Source organism: Salvelinus fontinalis, chromosome 33, assembly GCF_029448725.1.
Source record: "Salvelinus fontinalis isolate EN_2023a chromosome 33, ASM2944872v1, whole genome shotgun sequence".
Taxonomy (NCBI): Eukaryota; Metazoa; Chordata; class Actinopteri; order Salmoniformes; family Salmonidae; genus Salvelinus; species Salvelinus fontinalis.
Window position 1 is genome coordinate 18825598 of NC_074697.1, and position 27150 is coordinate 18852747.

General features: G+C 42.1%; 1 protein-coding gene across 1 annotated transcript in view; it reads right to left on the reverse strand.

Moving 5' to 3' along the window:
- LOC129831783 (melatonin receptor type 1B-B-like) overlaps positions 1 to 27150 on the reverse strand; it is a 101054-nt gene that overhangs the window by 9505 nt on the left and 64399 nt on the right. The window contains exon 2 of the mRNA XM_055895228.1: positions 134 to 252. Coding sequence (XP_055751203.1) covers positions 134 to 252 — 119 coding nt within the window. The remainder of the gene's footprint in view (positions 1 to 133; positions 253 to 27150) is intronic.

Below are 27150 nucleotides of genomic sequence, written 5' to 3' on the forward strand. Positions count from 1 at the left end.
ATAATTTACACCTGTCTAAAAATGTGGGCACAATCAGAATGTGGACAATATCAGGACAAAGGAAACATGTTAGAACCAGGTATAAACAGGGCTAGAGAGAAAGACAGCACACAGACAGACAGGTCTTAGTCACTTTGCACTGTGTCTCTCCCAGCGACCAGCCGTCATGGAAGATGGCGTAGAGCACCAGGGGGTAGGGGTAGAAGGCCACCACCAGGTCAGCAAAAGCCAGGCTCACCAGAAACACGTTCCCTACAGAGGAGAGAGACAACAACACATTAGATTATTGGTCCTTTATCAAGGGAAAGGGTTCGGGTTAGAGCTTCATCCCTAACCCCAAACCTATCCCTAGCCTTTAAATTTGAGGCTAGGGTTAGAGCTAAGGGTTAGGATTGTGGCTAGGGTTAGGTTGGAGGCTAGGGTTAGGGTTGGGTCGAGGCTAGGGATAGGTTTGGGGTTAGGGTGCAACCGGGTGTACACATGAATCTAGGGTTAGTGTTAGTGTTGTGGTTGAGGGTTAGGGTTGAACCGGGGTGTTCACATGAAGCTAGGGTTAGTGTGAAGGTAAAGGTTATGGTTAGTGTTTAAAATTGTATTTGTTCTAAGTTTACATGTGAAATTGTATTAAAATGGGTTGTACTATGAATCATTTAGCTATTTGATTTTTAATTTTAGGACACCTTTAGGTATAAAAAAATATTTAAAAAATATTGATTTTGGCCTTCACTACTATAGCCCAGAGAAACACATTGAATAACACATTCATAATTGACAGTAAAAAAATACATCATAAGAAACAAGGTGTTTAAGTGGCTGTACTATATGTAGGTGATATAGGAAATCAGAAGAAAAAAAACACATATATATATTTTACACATATTTAACCTCATTCGTTTTTTTTAACCAGTACCGATTACCTTCAGACGAGTCCGGTGACAGTTTTTTTTTATTTTATTTTTTTATTTCACCTTTATTTAACCAGGTAGCCTAGTTGAGAACAAGTTCTCATTTGCAACTGCGACCTGGCCAAGATAAAGCATAGCAGTGTGAACAGACAACAACACAGAGTTACACATGGAGTAAACAATAAACAAGTCAATAACATGGTAGAAAAAAGAGAATCTATATACAATGTGTGCAAAAGGCATGAGGTAGGCAATAAATCGAATAATTACAATTTAGCAGATTAACACTGGAGTGATAAATCATCAGATGATCATGTGCAAGAAGAGATACTGGTGTGCAAAAAAGCAGAAAAGTAAATAAATAAAAGCAGTTTGGGGGTGAGGTAGGTAAATTGGGTGGGTAGTTTACAGATGGACTATGTACTGCTGCAGCGATCGGTTAGCTGCTCAGATAGCAGATTTTTAAAGTTGTTGAGGGAGATAAAAGTCTCCAACTTCAGAGATTTTTGCAATTCGTTCCAGGTTCGTTCCAATTCGTTCCAAGTTGTGGGGGTTGTAGAGCAAAACAGAGAACAGAACACTTTTGTGTTCTTAAGAATCTCCCCTTTCTACTGTGGGGTCCCATTAGTTTGTAGCCCAAATGGTTTGGACACTACAAACAGAAGTTAGCACGTCGACGGTACCGACTTCAAACGAGTCCCCTGACACTTGTGGGGGTCGTAGAGCAAAACGGACACCACCATCGTGTCCGTGAGTCTAATAGAGTGGTAGTATTCATTTGTAGGCCAAACCATTCAGATGCTACGGACGTCTCATGAGACATCGAGGTGTCTCATGGTCTGACAAAACCGCTCTAGCTCTGCCACCTTTCACCCCAGATGCGGAAGTGCGACATCGGCGGATGGTGGTGGATAGAGACGCATCCAAAATATGCATATATCTCTATCTTATATCTCTAGCTTAATTTATATTATGTTACTTAGTTTGACGCACCAGTTGTCAATCGACTCTTGGAGGTTAAGGGACTTAGAGAGAATAGAAAGGCGATGTATCTTTAGGAGAAGACTTAAGAGAATATATTTACGAGAATGATGGGAGCAGGATTTCCCAGACTGATCTGCTGTGTCGTTAGCATGCAGGATGTTAAACCATGCAGTCTCAGAGCTGCCTCACCCGATCGCTCGTCACCCAGCTAATTGGATGAGAAAAGGTGCACAGCTCCTAATTGGCCTGTGAAAACAATCATTGTGTCAAATCACCCCCGCTTTGCCAAGACAAAAGAAAGTATCTGTCTGTACTGTGCAGTGGCCACGGGGCAGAAGATTGTTAGCGTTAGCATATTAGCATGCCCCATGTACTTTACATTCCCCTTGATTTGCTCCTCATTTTGAATGGCAGTTAATTTCCACCTCAGCCTGCGTACTAATATTCATGTTCGTCAAGTCTAAATTGTTCCAATGCTAGGCCTTACCTCAGACCAGCCATTTTCCCTCTATAATGTACTGTATTGTACTGTACTGTACTCTACTCTACAGTACCTTGCAGTACTGAACTCTACTCTACTGTACTGTACTGAACTCTACTGTGCCCTGCTGTACTGTACTATACTGTGCTATACTCTACTCTAATGTACTGTACTGTACTGAACTCTACTGTGCTGTGCTCTACTCTACTCTACTCTACTCTACTCTACTCTACTCTACTCTAATGTACTGTACTGAACTCTACTGTGCTGTGCTCTACTCTACTCTACTCTACTCTACTCAACTCAACTGTGCTATACTCTACTCTACTCTAATGTACTGTACTGAACTCTACTGTGCTGTGCTCTATTGTACTCTGATGTACTCTACTGAGCTCTACTGTGCTGTACTTTGATGTCCAAACTTATGAAACATAGACATTTATGATTGGTTCAGATTTGGTCTTGTTTGGGGGCAGAGCTAATTAAAATAATAGCCAGTGTGTAGAATAATACCCCAAATGTGCAGGAGAGGATATTGCATATGTATACCGTTGTGTACCAATATAGGATACATCACCATGAAGAGAATTACATGAATATCCATAATTATTTCTGTGTGGCACAGATTGTGGACCCATGATGAAATTCCGTTACCGCAATTCCGTTACCGGGTGTAATTCTACTTCACTTACTGTAGTTCAATAACCAAAATAGATGTTTTCAAAGTCAATGTGTCATGTCATACATAGCTTACACCCCATTGTTTCCGCAGACGCCTTTGAATCTTAATTCAGAGCAGATATTTTACAGAGTTTTTGGAAAATGTGGTCATATAAAAAATGTTCACCTGAATTCCGTTACTGCACAATTCTTCCAGTGAATGTGTTTTTGCAACATTTTTAGTGTAAATTGTTAAAGGTAGTCCTTGTGCATGGAGTTGTACGTTTGTTAAACTTTCAAATCAATGTTTTTTGTTTAGAATAAATATTAAGTGAAACATTTTAAGTGAGTCTCAGCGCAATTCTGTTACCGTGGAATTGCCTATTACTGTCTCCTCCAGTTAATATTACAAGTATTAAATTGAATGATATCTTCCATATGCCACATAAAATGGATTGCCACTCTGGTCAAATGGCTATGGAAGGAAGGAAGAGAGAACTATGCTTCATGCAAAAATAATTTTAAAACATTTCGTGCCACTTCAAAGACATTTCTCTCCTTTAGGCTATTCCACTCCTCTGCTTCCATCTCTGCTCTGTTCACTATTCCCCTGTGCTTGTCCTTTTCCCCATCCCTATCACTCTCTGTCATTTCTACTTCCTCATCTCGATTGCTCTACTTTCTTCACCTTTCTACGTTGGCTCATTCATCCCCCCTCCTCTCCCCTGTAACTATTCTCCAGGTCGTTGCGGTAAATGAGAATGTGTTCTCAGTCAACTTACCTGGTAAAATAAGGGTAAAATAAAAATAAATACATTTGCGAAACTATAATAGGTGCTAAACTACATACCTCAGAGGCAATCTGCAGTTCAAACAATAACAAAGCTGTACCCCAAGTGTTTTTGTAAAAAGCTGAGGGATGAGGCCGGGAAAATGTCACCACCCTGGAAATCATAGACAGAGCTATGGATGTATGCATAAATTGGCACAGGGTGGGTAAAACACATAAGGCCAATAACATGAGCGCATATTGGGCCCCAAAAGTCCAAATAAGGGCAGCCAATCCAAAGGGTGGGGTTATTTCAGGCAAAGAGAGGTCTGCCCTTGGGGAAACCTGCCTTGGACACAATGTGAAGCCGATGAGCAAAGACGCATCGGCCCAATGTGGTCAGACTACATAGGGACATTATTTTAGCCCTGGGCCCAAATCATGCCAAATAAGGACACTGAGATTTGGACCTCGGTTCTAAAAAATAATGATGTTTTATAATAATAATAATAAAAATATACAGTACAAGTTGAAAGTTTGGACACCTACTCATTCAAGGGTTTTTCTTTATTTTCACTCAACCAGCTTTATGAGGTAATCACCTGAAATGCATATCAATTAACAGGTGTGCCTTGTCAATATCTTTCCTTCTTAATGTGTTTGAGCCAATCAGTTGTGTTGTGACAAGTTAGGGGTTATATAGAGAAGATAGCCCTATTTGGTAAAATACCAAGTAAATATTATAGCAAGACTAGCTCAAATAAGCAAAGAGAAATGACAGTCAATCAAGAACTTTTAACGTTTCTTCAAGTGCAGTCACAAAAACCATCAAGCGCTATGATTAACCTGGCTCTCAGAGGACCGCCACAGGAAAGGAAGACCCAGAGTTACCTCTGATAAGATAAGTTCATTAGAGGTACCAGCCTCAGAAATTGCAGCCCAAATAAATGCTTCACAGAGTTCAAGTAACAGACACATCTCAACATCAACTGTTCAGAGGAGACTGTGTGAATCAGGCCTTCATGGTCGAATTGCTGCAAAGAAACCAATACTAAAGGACACCAATAATAATAAGATACTTCCTTTGGCCAAGAAACAGGAGCAATGGACATTAGACTGGTGGAAATCTGTCTTTTGAACTGATGAGTCCAAATTTGAGATTTTTGGTTCCAACTGCCATGTCTTTGTGAGATGCAGAGTAGGTGAACGGTGTAGTTCCCACCTTGAAGCATGGATGAGGAGGTGTGATGGTCGGGGCTGCTTTGCTGGTGACACTGTCTGTGATTTATTTAGAATTCAAGGCACACTTAACCAGCATGGCTACCACAGCATTCTGCAGCAATATCCCATCCCATCTGGTTTGCGCTTAGTTGGACTATCATTTGTTTTTCAACAGGACAATGACCCAACACACCTCCAGGCTGTGTAAGGGCTATTTGACCAAGAAGGACAGTGATGGAGTGCTGCATCAGATGACATGGCCTCCACAATCATCCCACCTCAACCCAATTGAGATGGTTTGGGATGAGTTGGACCGCAGAGTGAAGGAAAAGCAACCAACAAGTAAGTACTCAGCATATGTGGGGTCTCCTTCAAGACTGTTGGAAAAGTATTCCTCATGAAGCTGGTTGAGAGAATGCCAAAAGCTGTCATCAAGGCAAAGGGTGGCTAGTTTTAAGACTCTAAAATCTAAAATAGATTTTGATTTGTTTGACACTTTTTTGGTTACTACATGATTCCATATGTGTTATTTCATAGTTTTGATGTCTTCACTATTATTCTAAAAGGTAGAAAATATAAAAAATTAAGAAAAACCCTTGAATGAGTAGGTGTGTCCAACATTTTCACTGGTACTGTATATATATATATGTATATGTATATGTATATATACACATTTACAGTGCCTTCAGAAAGTATTCAGACCCCTTGATTTTTTACACATTTTGTTAAGTTACAGCCTTATTCTAAAATTGATTTAATCATTTTTTCCCTCATCAATCTACACACAATACCCCATAGTAACAAAGCAAAAACGTTTTTTTTTATACATTTTTGAAAATAAATAAATAAAAACTGAAATATCACATTTACATAAGTATTCAGACCCTTTACTCAGTGCTCTGTTGAAGCACCTAAGGCAGCGATTACATCCTCGAGTCTTTTTGGGTATGACGCTACAAGCTTGGCACACCTGTATTTGCAGTCTATCCCATTCTTCTCTGCAGATCCTCTCAAGCTCTGTCAGGTTGGATGGGGAGCGTCGCTGCACAGCTATTTTCAGGTCTCTCCAGAGATGTTCGATCAGGTTTAATTACCACGACATGATTCTGCCACCACCAAAATGCGTTTTTTGGCAGAAATGCCTTCAGGAACATATGAACTCTCATGTGCCATAATAACAAACTTCTTTCCATCTGTAAATACTTATACAATTTTTTAATTATGAGCCTAGTTGGTTTAGCCACGTAAAAAGGCAGCAACCTTCCCGCTAGCCAATATTGGCTGAGATAATGAGTGGGCTGGACATGCCGAGAGATGAGTTTGGATTGGTCTCCCATGTATCATTATTCTGTCTATCATATGAGCTGGTCAGTATGTGTATGTAATCCTTCCTAACGTGTTTAAATATATATATATATCACGTAATAGAAATGCATAAGTGTTGGTTTCCACTTTTTGGAGAACCGAGTATTGAAACCATGGCATCCGTGACAGAGAGGGAGAAGCGTTCATCCATGTATATGGGTAAGGGAGTTTAGCTAGCTACATTTTCAGATATTACAAGTTTCTAATTTTGTCAGAAAGTATTTTTCATTTCAAATTAGTGTACTGTTTACTAGCTAGCTAATGTTAGCTGGCTGGCTAGCTAGCTAACGTTACGTGTACGATCTGTGTAGTAATATTATTCGTATCTCAGAGCCATTTGCATTGCTAGCCTAAAGTTAGCTAGCTAACGTTGAACCTGTTTGGTTGGCTACCTGCAGATTCATGCAGGGTAGTAACGTTATGAGCTGCGATTATGGTTAATTGTTTAGCTAGCTAGCTACATGTCTAAACAAAAGACTCCACTATGCAAATATCTATTTCAATAGAATGTTTATGAAGTCACTGCGACAACTGTCGACAGACGTAGCTGGTAAATTCGTTCTGGCTATCTACTCTGATTTCAGAGCACTCTTGTCTGAGTGTGAGAGAGCGCAGAATAATTTACGAATTTACGAACACTTAACACCCGTTGAATATGGCCGGTCTCAGTAAATGTTGGCAAAAAAAGCGTAATAAAATTGTTGTCAATAGCACAGCTGCAGTCACCAACGCTTTGGATAAAATAAAAACTGCCTAACCAGCTCTGCTAGGGTGAGTAAAATGGTCAAGGTAAGCTGTTCTCTCATTTGTGTCTGGAAGTAGCTAGCAAGCTAGCCAACGTTAGCCAGTTAGCTTGGGTGCTTGACTGCTGTTGTAAGGTCAGAACGCTTGGATCAACCCTACTTTTCGCCCAGAGCGTCCAGGGTGCGCTCTGAACGGCCAATTACGAACGGCCAATCTGACAACACTCTCAGTTTACGAATGCCCAGAGCACAAGCTGGCACTCCAGATCAAATTTATGAACTCACCCCTAGTATAAACCAGCCTTTAGTCTTGAAATCTTTGGTTGATTAGTACATAGCCTCACATGTGAATCCTTAAAGAGATGGGTGGGGCTAAAGCTTAAAATGGTGTGAAGGATGCTGAATGGGTGTAGACAAAGAAGAGCTCTCCAGTAGGTAGCAAAACATTCAAGGGCCATTTCTCAGGTTACAAGATTATCAACTTTCAAACCAGAATTGCTTTCCCATTGTTCCTCAACTGCAATGTATGAAATACCATTTTCTAGCTCTGAGTCTCTACATTTATCCAATGTTAAATAACACAATTTCAAATGTTGCTACCACTTCCAATGGTAAATAGTAAACACTATTTAGTTTGAGGAAAGACATACAGTGCCCTCAAAGTATTCATACCCCATGACTTATTCCAAATTTTGCTGTCAAACAAAATTGATTAAATAGATTTTTTTCTCACCCATGTACACACAACATCCTAAAATAACCAAATGAAAACATGTTTTTGGACATTTTTGCAAATGTATTGAACATTTTATACAGAAAACATCTAATTTATATAAGTATTTGTCACGTCTACTCCCGCTCCCCCTCTCTGGTGATCCACGCTCTACTAACCACCGGTCCTGGCAACCCATCATTACGCACACCTGGCAACCTTCATTACGCACACCTGCGCCCCATCATGAGGCACACCTGGACTCCGTCACTGCCCTGATTACACCCCCTTTATCTAGCACTCCCTAACATCACTCTTCAGACAGTATTGGTTCAGTTTTTATGTCCAGACACATATCTTGTTTTTGTAACTCTCCATGATTAAACTCACCATCTGTGCCTGACTCCTTGCATCTACGTTACAGTATTCACACCCCTGAGTCAATACTTTGTAGAAGCAACTTTGGTAGCGCGCGTTACAGCTGTGAGTCTTTCTGGCTAAGTCTCTAAGAGCTTTCCACACCTGAATTGTGCAACATTTGCCCATTATTTTTAGAATTCTTCAAATTGGTTGTTCATTGCTAGACAACCATTTGCAGGTCTTGCCATAGATTTTCAAGTAGATTTAAATCAAAACTGTAACATTTTCTGTCTTCTTGGCAAGCAACTCCAGTGTACATTGATTAGGCCTTGTGTTTTAGGTTATTGTCCTGATGAAAGGTGTATTCATCTCCTAGTGTCTGGTGAAAAGCAAACAACCAGGTTTCCTCTAGAATTTTGCCTGCGCTTAGCTCCAAAAGCTCTTTTTTATCCTGTAAAACACCCGAGTCCTTCACAAGTAAAAGCTTACCCATAACATGATGCAGCCACCACTATGCTTATAAATATGGAGAGTCAGTAATGCATTGGATTTTGCCCCAAACATAACACTTTTTATTCAGCACAAAGTGAATTGCTTTGCCACATTTTTTGCAGTATTAATTTAGTTCCTTGTTGAAAACAAGATACATGATTTGGAATATTTTATTATTACTCTGTCAGCTAGTTTAGTATTGTAGAGTAACTACAATGTTGTTCCATCCTCAGTTTTCTCCAATCAGTCATTAAACTCACTGTTTTAAAGTCACCATTGGCCTCATGGTGAAATCCCTGAGAGGTTTCCTTCCCCTCCGGCAACTAAGTTAGGAAGGACGCCTGTATCTTTGTGGCGACTGGGTGTATTGATACACCATCAAAAGTGTAATAATTTCACCATACTCGAAGAGATATTCAATGTTTGTTTAGTTTTTTTGTTACCCATCTACCAATAGGTGCACTTCTCTGTGAGGCATTGGAAAACCTCCCGGGTCTTTGTGGTTGACTCTGTTTGAAATTCACTGCTTAACTGAGGGACCTTACAGATAGAAATCATGTTTAACACTATTGCACACAGTTCATGCAACTTATTATGTGACTTGTTAAAGAATGTTCTACTCCTGAACTTATTTAGGCTTGCCATAATAAAGGAGTTGAGTACTTATTGATTCAAGACATTTCAGATTTGTATTAATTTGTAAAAATATCTAAACACAATTACACTGACATTATTTACAGCCCTGATGCCAGTGTGGACATGTTTGCTGGGTAGTTACAATACTTGGCACCAAAACAGTCTACTGGAGGTCAGAGATGTAAAAACCCACAAGAAGAAAGAATACACACAACAAAACAAACATTTGCTTTGGAGAGTAAACCTTCAGACCCTTGGGTGGGAGCAAGGGAATATGAGAGATTATCCAGTTGCATACTGATGTAGAGAGGCGTGGTAGAGAAAGATGGAAAGAGAGAGGGTGAGGGAGTGAGAAAAGGGCTGCTGCAGGCCTTCTTTGATGTCCTTCTCCACGCAAGCACAAGCGGGGCCAAGGCAATGCACGATCTGAGAATGCTCCCTCTGGGAGAGATACAAACACACACACACTTTTGCAATGTTGTGTTCCATCAAACAGCAATTATACAATCCAATCCACATAGAAACACACTCGTCTCAGTTGGCCTAACCCAGAATGCAATGTTAATTCAAAATTTGCATTGGCTGATGAGGAAAACTGTGCTTTGTTGTTGATTTAACATGATCTAATACACCCTCATCTGCCAATGCAATTTCATCCTACCACCTCCTTTGGCATTCCCCAACCACATTGGCACTGTGTGGTCCCTCTGGCACTTTTCTGCCTCTCACACTCTTTGCTTTATGTCTCTCTCTGTATATCCTGTATTGATCTTTAGTAGCCACAAGCTACCCATCCCAACTGCTCTGCTAGTCTCCAGTATCTCTGGCATGTAACTCATCTATACATTTATAAGGGGAGTGGCATTAGATGTAAATGTATTGATATACAGGTGCTGATTCTGTCATTCATCACACCTTGTTTTGTGGTTAGGTTAGGTAAGTCAAGGCCAGACCAAACCAAACTAGCACCCTACTTGCCCCCGCTACAGTTTCCAATTCTGCTAGGATTGTCACTGGAAAATATGGCCATTGAATAGCCTGTTCATACACTAACCTTCTTCATCCATCATTATGGTCAGACAAGGCCAAGGACATTCCTGACTGCCAAGCCATAAATTCACCACTTTTCTGTCTCAGTGTCCCCTAGGCAGGCCTAGTGGTTTTTAATGGGGAAAAGGTGGCCATAGTGGTGTCCATTCCTATACTAATTCCCTCATCCATCTCTCCTTCATTTTGAAGTTGGGCAATGCCAATGCAGGACAGGACAACCCCAACTGCCACCCTCCAGCAGCCTCCATCCACTGGCATATGGCAGGGTCGTCTGCTGGCCATAACTGTGGCTGATCATTTCTACCCAGCTGGAGCTCTGAGTGTCATCCATTTTCCATCCTGTACCTGTCGTGGGGCCAATGCCTCTCTGTCAGTCCTAAAGTCAAGTGGAGAATGGCCATCTTCCCCTGCCCTGCTGCATTCAACAATTGTGTATTAGATGAAAGACAAAACAGAAGGATTACGCAAGGTGGAGCCATATAGAGGGGAGTAGATACTGCTGTTGGCTCTTCAAAAATAAAAGCGAAATAAAATAGTGTGATCCTTCACTGCTGGCCTTGTTGCGTAATTGTGCTGTGCAGTGCTGCTGAATAGATTGGCTTTGTATTTTAACTGACAGCCTTGAGTGTTCTGAGGCTACTGAACTTTACACATCAAACACAATTTTACTTTATTCCTAGTTGAATCACTCACTCACACACAGCGCACACACACACACAAAGACTTCTGAAGGATGACCTCTGGGTCATGGTTAATCTGTTCCCTTGAAGCCCTGTGGTGTGATAAATTTGACACCGTGTCACCTTACACATCTTCTCTAATAGCATCATCAGACACCTGAACTTTCATCTCCAACCTCACTTTTTGTGAGACACCTAAAAGGTTTCTGTTCGCAGGACTCTGCCTAGAGAAACCCCCAGGGTGTCTGACTACACTCTAAGAAAAAAGGTGCTATGTAGAACCTAAAAGGGTTCTTTGGCTATCCCCATAGGAGAACCGTTTGAAGAACCCTTATTGATTCCAGGTAGAATCCTTTTGGTTCCAGGTAAAAACCCTTTTGGGTTCCATGAAGAACTCTTTCCACAGAGAAAAATGCTTTTCATATGGGGGCAGCTGAAAAACCTGTTTGAAACCCTTTTTAAGTGTATATGGTGCACTACTTTTGATTAGAGCCCTATGGGTTCACTATATAGGGAATAGGGTGCCATTTCTGATTCACATAAATTGAGTCTTTATTGACACTGTACTGTATTGACAGTGTTTCATCGTTATAACTACCACAATGTGGTGTATCACTCTTACACCACAATGTGGTGTATCACTCTTACACCACAATGTGGTGTATCACTCTTAAACCCCTGGGGGTTTCTCATGGTATCACATACAGACAGATAGCCACACACAATGGATGCAATCAGAGAGAGAGAGACGAGAGAGAGACAGAGCGAGACAGACAGACAGAGCGAGACAGACAGACAGAGCGAGACAGACAGACATACAGAGCGAGACAGACAGACAGACAGAGCGAGACAGACAGACAGACAGAGCGAGACAGACAGACAGAGCGAGACAGACAGACAGAGCGAGACAGACAGACAGAGCGAGACAGACAGACAGACAGAGCGAGACAGACAGACAGACAGAGCGAGACAGACAGACAGACAGACAGAGCGAGACAGACAGACAGACAGACAGAGCGAGACAGACAGACAGAGCGAGACAGACAGACAGACAGACAGACAGACAGACAGACAGACAGACAGACAGAGCCAGACAGACAGACAGACAGACAGACAGACAGACAGACAGACAGACAGACAGACAGAGATAGAGAGACAGACAGACAGAGATAGAGAGACAGACAGAGAGAGTCCTGCCCAATGTATGACCATATTAGAGAGACATATTTCCCTCAGATCACACAGATCCACAAAGAATTCGAAAACAAATCCAATTTTGATAAACTCCCATATCTACTGGGTGAAATTCCACAGTGTGCCATCACAGCAGCAAGATGTATGACCTGTTGCCACAAGAAAAGGGCAACCAGTGAAGAACAAACACCATTGTAAATACAACCCATATTTATTCTTATTTATTTTATATTGTGTACTTTAACCATTTGTACAACACTGTATATATACAATATGACATTTGTAATGTCTTTATTGTTTTGAAACTTCTGTATGTGTAATGTTTACGGTTAATTTTTATTTTTATTGTTTATTTCACTTTTTATATTATCTACCTCACTTGCTTTGGCAATGTTAACACATGTTTCCCATGCCAATAAAGCCCCTTGAATTGAATTGAATTGAATTGAAAGACAGAGAGAGAGACAGAGACAGAGAGAGCGAGCTACAGTGTCAGACTTTAACCTAAATATTAACCCCTACACATGTAAAAGAAAAAACACATTTAGAACACAGTTTTGTAATTGCTTACATCAATATGTACTGTAAGTCCATAGGGCAGTGCATAGCCTCAAGGTCTTATTATTATAAAGGCTTAGTATTACACTCATGTATAATTCCCAAGATGGACCTAGCTATGGAGAGAAACCATCACCACTACAGAGGCAACAACTGACCTACTGAAGACAATCTTGTTTGATCTTTTTGTGCTAATCCAAAATTATTGAGATTTCCAGAAAATATTTTCTATTTAAAAAAAAAAATGATGTAAAAATGTAGCTTTCTGTATTTATACTAAAATTCCGTATCACCTTCTGTTCCTGTTCCCAGTAAATCTGAATAAAGAACTGTGAAAACCTCTTTATGCTTTATTCGCGCACTGAATGCTTTTATCCCTTCTTTCCTAATTAGGCAAACAGCTGTTCCTTAGCTTCCTGTAAGTTAGCGATACAGATTGAATAGAACCCTAACTGTGACCATGTTAAACAACCCTGACTCCAGGCCAGCTCTTACTCATCACAATCATCACAGCTTAACTAGAGACAGCCAGAGGAGAGAGTGTGAAGTGGGTGGCAGAATGGGGGGGGGGGGGGGGGGGGGGGGGGGGGGGGGGGGCAGGGCAGCACTAGTCGCTGGATGGGGAGTGTTGGGGTCAGTGTTAACAAAAAGCATGAGCTGGTGCACACCCAGAGATAATTATTTAGTGTAGAGGTGCTGACTAACAGATAATAAAACTGTAAGCTATAAAAACAGAGTCACACACTCCATATGTATAACCTCCCGGTAATTTATTGTGTAAAAAAACACTCATGTTTCGGCATCACTGTGCCTTCAGGGTCAAGAAGGCACAGTGATGCTGAAGAAAGCACAGTGATGCTGAAGAAAGCACAGTGATGCTGAAGAAAGCACAGTGATGCTGAAGAAAGCACAGTGATGCTGAAGAAAGCACAGTGATGCTGAAGAAAGCACAGTGATGCTGAAGAAAGCACAGTGATGCTGAAGAAAGCACAGTGATGCTGAAGAAAGCACAGTGATGCTGAAGAAAGCACAGTGATGCCGAAACGTTGGTGTTTTTTTACACAATTTTTACCCAAATTACTGGGACGTTATACATATGGAGTGTGCAACTCTCTGTTTGTATAGGGGTCAGTGTTAACAACACCTAGGTTAATCAGGATAACTAAGGATCTAGAAAGAGAGGCTTAAGGAAATCACGAATATCATGGATATAATGGAACAAGTGGATATAAGGAGGCTTAAATGTGACTCGTTTCAGGAAACTAGGTGTATGTCGCACGTCACTACTTCACCACAGGAGAGCCATTTGAGCAGAAACGTTTTTTTAAATCAAAATGTGTTTTTTGGCAGAGATGTCTTCTGGAACATGTGAACTTTCATGTGCCTTAATAACAAACTTGTATGCCAACTGTAAATACAACTAAAATTGTTAAATTATGAGCCTAGTTGGTTTAGCCACAGAAAAAGGCAGCAAACTTCCAGCTAGCCGTGATTGGCTGAGATAATGAGTGGGCTGGACATGCTGAGATATGAGTTTGGATAGGTCTGCCAACGCTTCTGTATATTTGAGCTGGTCAGTATGTGTAAGTAATCCTGTCTAACGTGGCTTATTTATATATATATATATCGCGTAGTAGAACTGTATAAGTGTTTCTCTCCACTTTCTGGAGGACAAGTGTTGAAATCAGTGGAATTAGAGTATGATAGCTAAGGAGATGGAGAAAACACCTGTCTCTACGGATTACATCTTCCAACTAGGGGCAAGCATGGCATCCATGACAGAGTGTGAGAAGCGTCCGTCCATGTATACAGGTAAGATAGTCTAGCTAGCTACATTTTAAAATATTACATGTTTCTAATTTTCATTGAACCTGGTTGGTGAGCTACCTGGAGATTCATGCAGGGTAGTAAAGTCATGAGTTGGGATTATGGTTAATTGTTTAGCTAGCTAGCAAGCTAGCTACATGTCTTAACAAAAGACTCCACTAGGCAAGTAACAATTTCAATAGAATGTTAATGATGTCCCTGTGAAAACTGTTGACAGACATAGCTGGTAAATTCGCTCTGGCTACCTACTCCAATTTCAGAGCACTCTCGTCTGAGTGTGCCAGAGAGCAGAATAACTGACAAATTTACTAACGCTCAACACCCATTGAATATGGCCGGTGTCAAAAAAGCGTAAATTATTGCCAGCAGCACAGTTGCCGTCACCAACGCTCTTGATAACATAAAAAGAGCCTAACCAGCTCTGCTAGGGTGAGTAAAATGGTCAGTGCTTGACTGCTGTTGTTAGGAAAGAATGCTCAGATCAACCCTTAAAGAGATGGGTGGGAGGGAGCTTAAAACTTCTTTGGGGTACCCCCCCCCCCCCCCCTTCTTCTCAATTTCCACCTAAAGACATACCCTAATCTAACTGCCTGAACCAAGGATATGCAAATTATTGGTATCATTTGAAAGGAAACACTCTGAATTTTGTGGAAATGTGAATTGAATGTAGGAGAATATAACACAATAGATCTGGTAGAATTGGTACAGTGATACATTTTGAAGGAAATAACTATATACAAATACATAAATGCTATTCTAACACACCCCCAAAAAATAAATATATATGAAAAAATATATATAAAAAAATAATAATAATAAACAAACAAATAACAAGGGTAACTATTTACACATTTTCTATTTACAAAATTGTATATTTTATAAATAAATAAATATATAAATAGATAAATATTGTGAAGACCCTCAGCCCTCAGTCCTGGTGCCATGGCCCATAGCAGTCTCTTTCTGCTGTAAAGCAGAGGCTTACTGAACAGGTGGTGCAGGTGATGGGGCATTTCCTGTGACAAAGGGCGCAACGTCGCCTCCCCACTGTGCCCTTTTTGCCCTGAGGCACATTCCTGCCTGCAGAGATGAATCTGGGCAGGTGAACACCACTGGTTGACGGAGCAGAAGGTGCTGCAGTGGACTTGCTGTAGCTAGCAAGCTCCTGGATGAGCAGCTCCCTGAAGGCTAGCTGTGAGATGGGGGGCAGTCTCTATCAATTTCCTCTATAATATGGGTTAAATCTGTATACCTAGACTTTGTTTAAGCTTTTCCTGATTTATTCGCCATAATTTAAATATATAAACTTGTTGAAAATGCTATTGAATATGTACTGCTATGCGTAACACTCGTGGCTCCGTCAAGTAGGATTTGCAATGGCGAATGAACCTCTTTTACGCCAGAGTTTACGACAAAGGCTGGTCTTCAAACGTATAACCATTACATATTGCCGTTTACCTCAGCTCATTGGCTATCTTCAAAGCTAGATTTCAAGATGATCAGTGGTCATTGGGCCAAAATACAGTCAATCAACGATAGACCGGTCCTACCATTGGTGCGCAATGAGGTCATTGATTGTGTCTTCAAATCGGTTTGTTTCGGTCAATTACATCCCGGGAAAAGAGCCGTCATGTATGGTTGTGTTAGTAACAACCAGAGGATTGCAATGAAACCAACCATGACTGGATAAACGTTTGTTTAGTGTGTGTAATTACCACGAACGCTTCGTCCAAAGTTGAATGAGATGGAAATCACGAGATGGAAATCACGACGCAACCGGTTTACAAATGTTTCGTGTTAGGCTACAAAAATTGATTTTATCAAACAAAACGAACATTCACTGTGTAGTTAGGACACTTGGCATTGTCACCAGAGGAAGATCTTCAATGGTAAGCGATTGATTTTATTGTTATTTCTGACTTTCGTGACGCTAATGCTTGGTTGGAAAATGCTAGTAATACTTGTGTGTGTGGGGCGCCGTCCTCAGAAAATTGCATGTTTGCTTTTGTAGTAAAACTTTTTTTAAATCTGACACAGCGGCTGGATTAATAAGACGTTCATCTTTTAAATGATGTCAGATACATGTATTTACAAGAATGTTTAATACAACGAATGGTGTATTTAAAATGTTAGCTCTCTGCAGTTTCACCGGATGTTGGCCTGGTGGGACGTTAGCATCTCACCTACCCTAGAGAAGTTAAGAGGGTGTGAATGATGCTGAATGGGTGTAGACAAAGAAGCGCTCTCCAGTTGTAGTACCAACATATTCACAGGCCATTATCTCAAAAGTGAGGTAACAAGTTAATCAACTTTCAAACCAGAATTACTTTCCCATTGTTCCTCAACTGTAGTGTATGATATAATTTTCTAGTTCTGAGTCTCTACTTTTATTCAATGTAAAAACCACAATTTTAAATGTTGCTACATAAGACCGAATAAAGCCGGTCCGTCACAAATATCCTGACCTAGTGAAATATATATGGTGGAGGCTCAACCAAGCTAGTTTTAAACCAGGTGTCACGCCCTGGCCTTATTATTCTTTGTTTTCTTTATTATTTTAGTTAGGTCAGGGTGTGACATGGGGAATGTTTATGTTTTGTTGGTTTTGGGTGTTTATTTGGTAAAGGGGTTATGGGGTGGTTTTGTGTTGAGTGTAGATGTCTAGCGTTGTCTATGTTAGTTAGTTATTTAGGAGAGTCTATGGTTGCCTGAATGAGTTCCCAATTAGAGACAGCTGATTTCGGTTGTCTCTGATTGGGAGCCTTATTTAGGGTAGCCATAGGCTCTCATTGGTTGTGGGTAATTGTCTATGTAGAACGTTTGTAGCCTGTATGTATGTGCACAACGTTTGTAGCTTCACGGTCGTTTTGTTGTTTTGTTAGTTTGTAAAGTGTTTTTGTGTCGTGTTCATCTTCGTGGTGTTAAATAAAGAAGATGGCTTATTTTCCAACTGCTGCATTTTGGTCCGTCAATTCCGCCACACGATCGTGACAGAATTACTCACCATAGGACCAAGCGGCATGGAAGGCGGCAACAGGACCTACCTACACAGGATCTCTGGAGATGGGAGGACGAATTGGAAGGAAAGGGACCTTGGGCTCAACCTGGAGAATATCGCCTCTCTCGTGAAGAGCTGGAGGCAGCGAAAGCCGAGAGGAGGCGATATGAGGAGGCAGCACGGAGACAAGGCTGGAGACCCGTGAGTACAACCCAAAAATTTCTTGGGGGGGGCCTTAAAGGGAGTGTGGCGAAGTCAGGTAGGAAACCTGCGCCTACTCCCTGTACTTACCGTGGAGAGCGGGAGTACGGGCAGACACCGTGTTACGCAGTAGAGCGCACGGTGTCTCCTGTACGCGTGCATAGCCCGGTTCGGTACATTTCAGCTCCACGTATCGGCCGGGCTAGACTGAGCGTTGAGCCGTATGTCATGAAGCCGGCCCAACGCATCTGGTCACCAGTGCGTCTCCTCGGGCCGGCGTACATGGCACCAGCCTTACGCATGGTGTCCCCGGTTCACCTACATAGGCCGGTGCGGGTTATTCCACCTCCCCGCACTGGTCAGGCGACGGGGAGCATACAACCAGGTAAGGTTGGGCAGGCTCGGCGTTCAAGGGAGCCAGTACGCCTGCACGGTCCGGTATTTCCGGCGCCACCTCCCCGCCCCAACCCAGTACCACCAGTGCCTCCTCCACGCACTAGCTATATGGTGCGTGTCTCCAGCCCTTTACCACCAGTGTCTAAACCACGCACCAAGCCTCCTGTGTGTCCCCAGAGTCCTGTGCGTCCTGTTGCTGCTCCCCGCACTAGCCCTGAGATGCGTGTCCCCAGCCCGGTGCCACCAGTCCCGGCACCACGCACCAGGCCTACAGTGCGCCTCAGCCGGCAGGAGTCTGCCGTCTGCACAGCAATGACTGAACTGCCCGTCTCCCCAGCGCCATCTGAGCCATCCGTCTCCCCAGCGCCATCTGAGCCATCCGTCTCCCCAGCGCCATCTGAGCCATCCGTCTGCCATGAGCCTGCAAAGCCGCCCGTCTGCCATGAGCCTGCAAAGCCGCCCGTCTGCCATGAGCCTGCAAAGCCGCCCGTCTGCCATGAGCCGCTAGAGCCGTCCGTCAGACAGGAGCCGTCCGTCAGACAGGATCTGCCAGAGCTGCCAACCAGACAGGATCTGCCAGAGCCGCCAACCAGACAGGATCTGCCAGAGCCGCCAACCAGACAGGAGAAGCCAGATCAGTCAGCCAGCCATGAGCAGCCAGATCCGTCAGCCAGCCATGAGCAGCCAGATCCGTCAGCCAGCCATGAGCAGCCAGATCCGTCAGCCAGCCATGAGCAGCCAGATCCGTCAGCTAGCCATGAGCAGCCAGATCCGTCAGCTAGCCATGAGCAGCCAGATCCGTCAGCTAGCCATGAGCAGCCAGATCCGTCAGCTAGCCATGAGCAGCCAGATCCGTCAGCTAGCCATGAGCAGCCAGATCCGTCAGCTAGCCATGAGCAGCCAGATCCGTCAGCTAGCCATGAGCAGCCAGATCCGTCAGCTAGCCATGAGCAGCCAGATCCGTCAGCTAGCCATGAGCAGCCAGATCCGTCAGCCAGCCATGAGCAGCCAGATCAGTCAGCCAGCCATGAGCAGCCAGATCCGTCAGCTAGCCATGAGCAGCCAGATCCGTCAGCCAGCCATGAGCAGCCAGATCCGTTAGCCAGCCATGAGCAGCCAGATCTGTCAGCCAGCCATGGGCCGTCCCTCAGTCCGGAGCTGCCATTCCTCAGTCCGGAGCTGCCCCTTACCCTGGAGCTGCCCCTTACCCTGGAGCTGCCCCTTACCCTGGTGCTGCCCCTTACCCTGGTGCTGCCCCTTACCCTGGTGCTGCCCCTTACCCTGGTGCTGCCCCTTACCCTGGTACTGCCCCTGATCCTGGTACTGTCCCTTACCCTGGTACTGGCCCTTAGTCCGGAGCTGTCCCTTAGTCCGGAACTGCCCCTTAATGCAATGGGGTTAATGTGGAGGGGGGTCGTTTGGAGGAAGCCTAGGAGGTGGTTAGGTACTGTGGTGACGTGGGGACTACGACCAGAGCCGGAGCCGCCACCGTGGAGGGGAGCCCACCCAGACCCTCCCCTAGACTGTGTATGGTGCGCCCGGAGTTCGCGCCTCAAGGGGGGGGTTATGTCACGCCCTGGCCTTATTATTCTTTGTTTTCTTTATTATTTTAGTTAGGTCAGGGTGTGACATGGGGAATGTTTATGTTTTGTTGGTTTTGGGTGTTTATTTGGTAAAGGGGTTATGGGGTGTAGTATATGGTTTTGTGTTGAGTGTAGATGTCTAGCGTTGTCTATGTTAGTTAGTTATTTAGGAGAGTCTATGGTTGCCTGAATGAGTTCCCAATTAGAGACAGCTGATTTCGGTTGTCTCTGATTGGGAGCCTTATTTAGGGTAGCCATAGGCTCTCATTGGTTGTGGGTAATTGTCTATGTAGAACGTTTGTAGCCTGTATGTATGTGCACAACGTTTGTAGCTTCACGGTCGTTTTGTTGTTTTGTTAGTTTGTAAAGTGTTTTTGTGTCGTGTTCATCTTCGTGGTGTTAAATAAAGAAGATGGCTTATTTTCCAACTGCTGCATTTTGGTCCGTCAATCCGCCACACGATCGTGACACCAGGACAAGAATTTAGAACAGATTTTTTTTTTACATAACATAGGTACTGCAGAACCCCTTATTGTACGGGACATTGTAATATATAAAAAAAATTAAGCCTAACTGGATGGAATATGGGGAAAAATACACCAAATAAGTTTTACATTTTCAACATAGAAATGCTACCAAAAATAATTTATTGAAACTTGTTACAAAGGACGGAGTCACCCATAATTCAACAAACAACATTTTGAAAGAGGAAGCAAAGTACTTTAAGTCAATGTTATCCAAGATGGCGCAGCATGTCAGACGTCTTTTGTCCTCGTCTTGTCGTGTCACATGTATATTTCTTTTTATATCTTTTATTTCTTCGCATATCTTTTTTATATTTTTCTTAACCTCAACTTCAACATACTCTCCTGCAATCCGCCTCACCCAATGTGGTGTGGATCTGCTATTTTCTTTTGAACCGGAACTCCCAACAGAAGCTAGCCAGCTAACTAGATACTAGCTAGTAGTCAGCTAGCCACTGCTAGCGGTCATCAGCTACCTTTAGCCCTGACAACTCTTGCGAGTCTGCACAGCGCGACTCAAACCAGAGCAAATCGGACTTATTTTTCTCCATATCTCCAGATTCCTACCACAAGCTCTGAATCTTTTCACCTGGATCATCGCAGCTAGCAAGCTGCTATCTGAGTGGCCACTCCTGGCTAACATCTCTGTCCCGAAGCAAGAACCAATCAGCCTGGAGCTAGCCTTTGCTAGGCCCATCTCCCGTTTATTCCATGTGTAACTCTGTGTTGTTGTTTTTGTCGCACTGCTTTGCTTTATCTTGGCCAGGTCGCAATTGTAAATGAGAACTTGTTCTCAACTACCCTACCTGGTTAAATAAAGGTGAAATAAAATTTTAAAAGTATATGTTTTTGTTTCAGTCTCCTCCATCTCCCCTAACCAACGTTAATTGTAAGGATTGTTGTTCCTATTAATAATGTAAAGCTAAAAGCTGTACAAAAAAGACCAAATTGAAGGTCAAATTACAGAAGTGGAATTTATTGATGCCATTAAAGCCTTTAAGTCCAGGAAAACTCCAGGGCTGGTTGACAAACCAGTTGAGGTATACCAAACCTTTTTTTATGTACTCAGAGGACCATTATTAGCATGTTTTAACCACCTATAAAAATGGTAGATTATCAGACACTCAACAAGAAAGCCTGATTTCATTATTACTGAAACATGACCCAAGTGATAAATATAAAGATCAAGTCCATTTAAAAAAAGGTCCCTTACACTCACTTACAAAATTGGAGCTCCCTTACACTAGCAAAGTGAATAGTGCTTAGAATTTTTTTTAAGTAATGCCAAGAGTGTGCAAAGCTGTCATCAAGGCAAAGGGTGGCTACTTTGAAGAATCTCAAATGTAAAAAATATTTCATTTATTTAAAAACAAAATTGGTTACTACATGATTCCATATGTGTTATTTCATAGTTGTGATATCTTCACTATTATTCTACAATGTAAAAAATTGTAAAAATAAAGAAAAGGCCTGGAATGAGTAGATGTGTCCAAACGTTTGACTGGTATTGTACAGTTGAAGTCGGAAGTTTACATACACCTTAGCCAAATACATTTAAACTCCGTTTTTCACAATTCCCGACATTTAATCCTAGTAAAAAATCCCTGTTTTAGGTCAATTAGGATCACCACTTTATTTTAAGAATGTGAAATGTCAGAATAATAGTAGTGAGATGTCAAGAGTCAGTGTGCAGTAGGTAGGACGGAGTCAGGTGCAGGACACAGAACTGAGTAACAACGTACTTTACTCGGAAAATCACAAACAAATTCCATACAGGGAAAAATACTCCAGCTCGACACAACAGAGCGACTACTTAACAAAGAACAAACACGCACAAAACCATGTGGGAACCAGAGGGTTAAATAGGGAATAAATTATAACGTAATGGAAACCAGGTGTGTACAATCAAGACAAAACAAATGGAAAAGGAAACGTAGATCGTGGCGGCTAAAAAGCCGGTGACGTCGACCACCGAATGCCGCCCGAACAAGGAGAGGCACCAACTTTGGCGGAAGTCGTGACATGAGAATGATTTATTTCAGCTTTTATTTCTTTCATCACATTCCCAGTGGGTCAGCAGTTTACATACACTCAATTAGTATTTGGTAGCATTGCCATAAATTGTTTAACTTGGGTCAAACGTTTGGGGAAGCCTTCCACAAGCTTCCCATAATAAGTTGGGTGAATTTTGGCCCATTCCTCCTGACAGAGCAGGTGTAACTGAGTCAGTGCACCTGAGTCAGTGCACCAGTGAAGTGCACCAGTCCCTCCTGCAGGAAAGCACCCCCACAACATGATGCTGCCACCCCCGTGCTTCACAGATGGGATGTGTTCTTCGGCTTGCAAATCTCCCCCTTTTTCCTCCAAACATAACGATGGTCATTATGGCCAAAAAGGTCTATTTTTGTTTCATCAGACCAGAGGACATTTCTCCAAAAAGTACGATCTTTGTCCCCATGTGCAGTTGCAAACCGTAGTCTGGCTTTTTTATGGCAGTTTTGTAGCAGTGGCTTCTTCCTTGCTGAGTGGCCTTTCAGGTTATGTCGATATAGGACTCGTTTTTACTGTGGATATAGATTATTTTGTACCTGTTTCCTCCAGCATCTTCACAAGGTCCTTTACTGTTGTTCTGGGATTGATTTGCACTTTTCGCACTAAAGTACGTTCATCTCTAGGAGACAGAACGTGTCTCCTTCCTGAGCGATATGACGGCTGCATGGTCCCATGGTGTTTATACTTGCATACTATTGTTTGTATAGATGAACGTGGTACCTTCAGGCATTTGGAAATTGCTCCCAAGGATGAACCAGACTTGTGGAGGTCTACAATTGTTTTTCTTGGCTTATTTCTTTTGATTTTCCCATGATGTCAAGATAAGAGGCACTAAGTTTGAAGGTAGGCCTTGAAATACATCCACAGTTACACCTCCAATTGACTCAAATGATGTCAATTAGCCAATCAGAAGCTTCTACAGCCATGACATAATTTTCTGGAATTTTCAAGCTGTTTAAGGGTACAGTCAACTGAGTGTATGTACATTTCTGACCCACTGGAATTGTGATACTGTGAATTATAAGTGAAATAATCTGTCTGTAAACTATTTTTGGAAAAATTACTTGTGTCATGCACAAAGTAGATGTCCTAACCGACTTGTAAAACTACAGTTTGTTAACAAGAAATTTGTGGAGTGGTTGAAAAACAAGTTTTAATGACTCCAACCTAAGTGTATGTAAACTTCCGACTTCAGCTGTATGTGGGGAATACAACCATCTCAGTTCTGCAAATTTTCCTGCAAAGAGACAGAATCATTGAATCATTTGTTTTGGGACTGTCCATATGTAGTTTGTTTTGGGTTGCAGGTTCGGGAATGGTTGAAGAATTACAACATTTACTTGTGGAATCTATAAGAATAGGAAGGTTCAGCAATTTTGTGAAACACCACAGCACTGTTGAAAAATATATGGTAAATAGAATCAAAACTGGATGGTGTTCAGAGACAGATGGGAGGGGTTGAGTGGACCTGAAGGATGGGACTAAAAACAAACAAAAAATAACTTGTGTCGGTAAAATATATACTGTGTCGGTAAAATGTACAGTTACAGTCAAAAGTTTGTACACACCTACTAATTCCAGTGATTTTCTTTATTTTGACTATTTATAAGAAGAAGACTTGCTTGGGCCAGGAAACACGATTATTAACAGCTATAAAGAGAGGTCCCATTAACAGCTATACAGAAAAGTCCCATTAACATCTATAGGAGTGATCACATTAACAGCTATACAGAGAAGTCCCATTAACAGCTAAACAGAGAAGTCCCATTAACAGCTATACAGAGAAGTCCCATTAACAGCTATACAAAGAGGTCCCATTAACAGCTATACAGAGAGGTCCCATTAACAGCTATACAGAGAGGTCCCATTAACACCTAGAGAGAGGTCCCATTAACAGCTATACAAAGAGGTCCCATTAACAGCTATACAGAGAGGTCCCATTATCAGCTACAAAGAGAAACCCATAACAGCTAAACAGAGATCCCATTAACAGCTATACAGAGGTCCCCTACTAATTTGAGTGATTTTCTTTATTTTTACTATTTATAAGAAGAAGAGACTTGCTTGGGCCAGGAAACACGATTATTAACAGCTATACAGATAAGTCCCATTAACAGCTATACAGAGAGGTCCCATTAACAGCTATATAGAGAGAACACATCAACAGCTAAACATGGAAGTCCCATTAACAGCTATACAGAGAGGTCCCATTAACAGCTATATAGAGAGAACACATCAACAGCTAAACATGGAAGTCCCATTAACAGCTAGGGGGCGCCATTTCGACTTTGTAAAAATTCGTTCCCAAATTAAACTGCCTCGTACTCAATTCTTGCTCGTACAATATGCATATTATTATTACTATTGGATAGAAAAAACTCTCTAGTTTCTAAAACCGTTTGAATTATTTCTCTGAGTGAAACAGAACTCATTCTGCAGCACATTTCCTGTCAGGGAGTGAGATTTCAGAAATCGAGGTCCCTGTTCTGAGGTCAGTTTATAAGTCCCCATGTAAGCCATCGGGCTACATGCACTGCATACGCCTTTCTCTAGATGTCAGTAAGCGGGGAGAATTTGAATGGAGTGGATTGCGCAATCTGGGGCCCTGTATAAGACCGTGGAACAGAAGTACCGTTCTTTTCAACGGGGCGCCTGGCGCAGCAGGGACATCTCAGTGTCCTCCTGCAAAGCTTTCGTTTTAGCAGTTCTATATCTCCGGTCATGTTTTTATTCGTTATAGTTGTTGAAGACATCATAAGGTAGTTAATTTAAACCGACTTATAGCAGTTTATATCAGTTTATTGCGATTTTCCTGGATTTCTTTGTGATGCGCTTTCACAAGTTGGACACCTCTCCAGTGGGTGGCTATCGTTAGCTGCTATTTCCACATGAGAAGAGGACATCTTTCAACCAAAAGACGATTGTTCTGGAGAAAGGACACCTTGCCCAAGATTCTGATGGAAGCTCGGCAAATAGTAAGCAATCTTTATGTTGTTAATTCCTATTTATGTTGAAAAATGTCAAATAATAATTCCGCCATGAATTTCGGTTTGGTCTCGCTTTAGCGCACGCTGTATGCTGAAGTAACGTTAATTGTAAAAATGTAACACACCGATTGCATTAAGAAGTAATTTGTCTTTCATTTGCTGTCCAACTTGTATTTTTTTGTCAAGTTTATGAATAGTTTTCGATTAGAATAGGTGCCTCTCCAAGATGGCGCCGGACAGATTGCTTGAAGTTTTGGCCACTAATCACATTGTATAACCACGATTTGTGCCGCTAAATATGCACATTTTCGAACAAACTCTATATGCATTGTGTAATATGATGTTATAGGACTGTCATCTAAAGAATTCTGAGAAGGTTAGTGAAAAAATCAATCTATTTTGGTGGTTTATACGTTATCGCTATTTTTGGCTTGAATCAATGCTGTTGTGATGTTTGCTATTGTGGTAAGCTAATATAACGCTATATTGTGTTTTCGCTGTAAAACACTTTTCACAAATCACAAATCTGAAATATTGGCTGGATTCACAAGATCTGTGTCTTTCATTTGCTGTACGCTGTGTATTTTTAAGAAATGTTTTATGATGAGTAATTAGGTAATACACGATGGTCTCTGTAGTTATTCTAGTCGCTTTGGTGAGAGTTGTGATGGTGGCTGCAATGGTAAACTATGATTTATACCTGAAATATGCACATTTTTCTAACAAAACATATGCTATACAATAAATATGTTATCAGACTGTCATCTGATGAAGTTGTTTCTTGGTTAGTGGCTATTTCTATCTTTATTTGGTCGAATTTGTGATAGCTACTGATGGAGTAAAAAAATGGTGGAGTAAAAAAGTGGTGTCTTTCGCTAACGTGGTTAGCTAATAGATTTACATATTGTGTCTTCCCTGTAAAACATTTTAAAAATCAGAAATGATGGCTGGATTCACAAGATGTGTATCTTTCATTTGGTGTCTTGGACTTGTGATTTCATGAACATTTTATTATATGATATCCCTGTGGCTTTAGGCTAGGCTATGCTAGTCAGCTTTTTTGATGGGGGGGATCCCGGATCCGGGTTTGTGAGGCGTTAGAGGTTAACAGCGGGTGCATGTACCATTCCACTTTAATTCAAGTTGTCCGTCTTAATGCCCGTGCAGATTTATCGCAGGGTTGGTGTAAAATAATACGAGAAGAAAATAGGGAGCTACAGAAGAAGAGAAAAGGAGAGAGGTGGAGGTGGGAGCTAAAGAAGAAGAGAGAAGGAGAGAGGTGGAGGTGGGAGCTGAAGAAGAAGAGAGAAGGAGAGAGGTGGAGGTGGGAGCTAAAGAAGAAGAGAAAAGGAGAGAGGTGGAGGTGGGAGCTAAAGAAGAAGAGATAGGGAGAGAGGTGGAGGTGGGAGCTAAAGAAGAAGAGAGAAGGAGAGAGGTGGAGGTGGAAAAAAGAAAATTGACGGAGAGAGCACTCTTGTAAGAGGTGCCAACGCTCACCTAATCGAGTTCACGCTGAGTAACCATGGAGACCACAGGCAGCTGGGGGCACCTTAATTGGGGAGGAGGGGCTCGTAGTATGGAATAAGTTGAATAGTACCAAACATTCACTCTATTCCAGCCATTATTATGAGCCTTCCTCCCCTAGCCAGCCCCCTGTGGTGGAGACGGCTGCGTTGCGATGGGGTGTGTTGATAGAAGCTAGTGAGCCTGGTGATCTGCCAGCGGGAGGTGGGGTGGAAGTAAGGGGTAGATGCAGGAGCACTGAGTGAGTT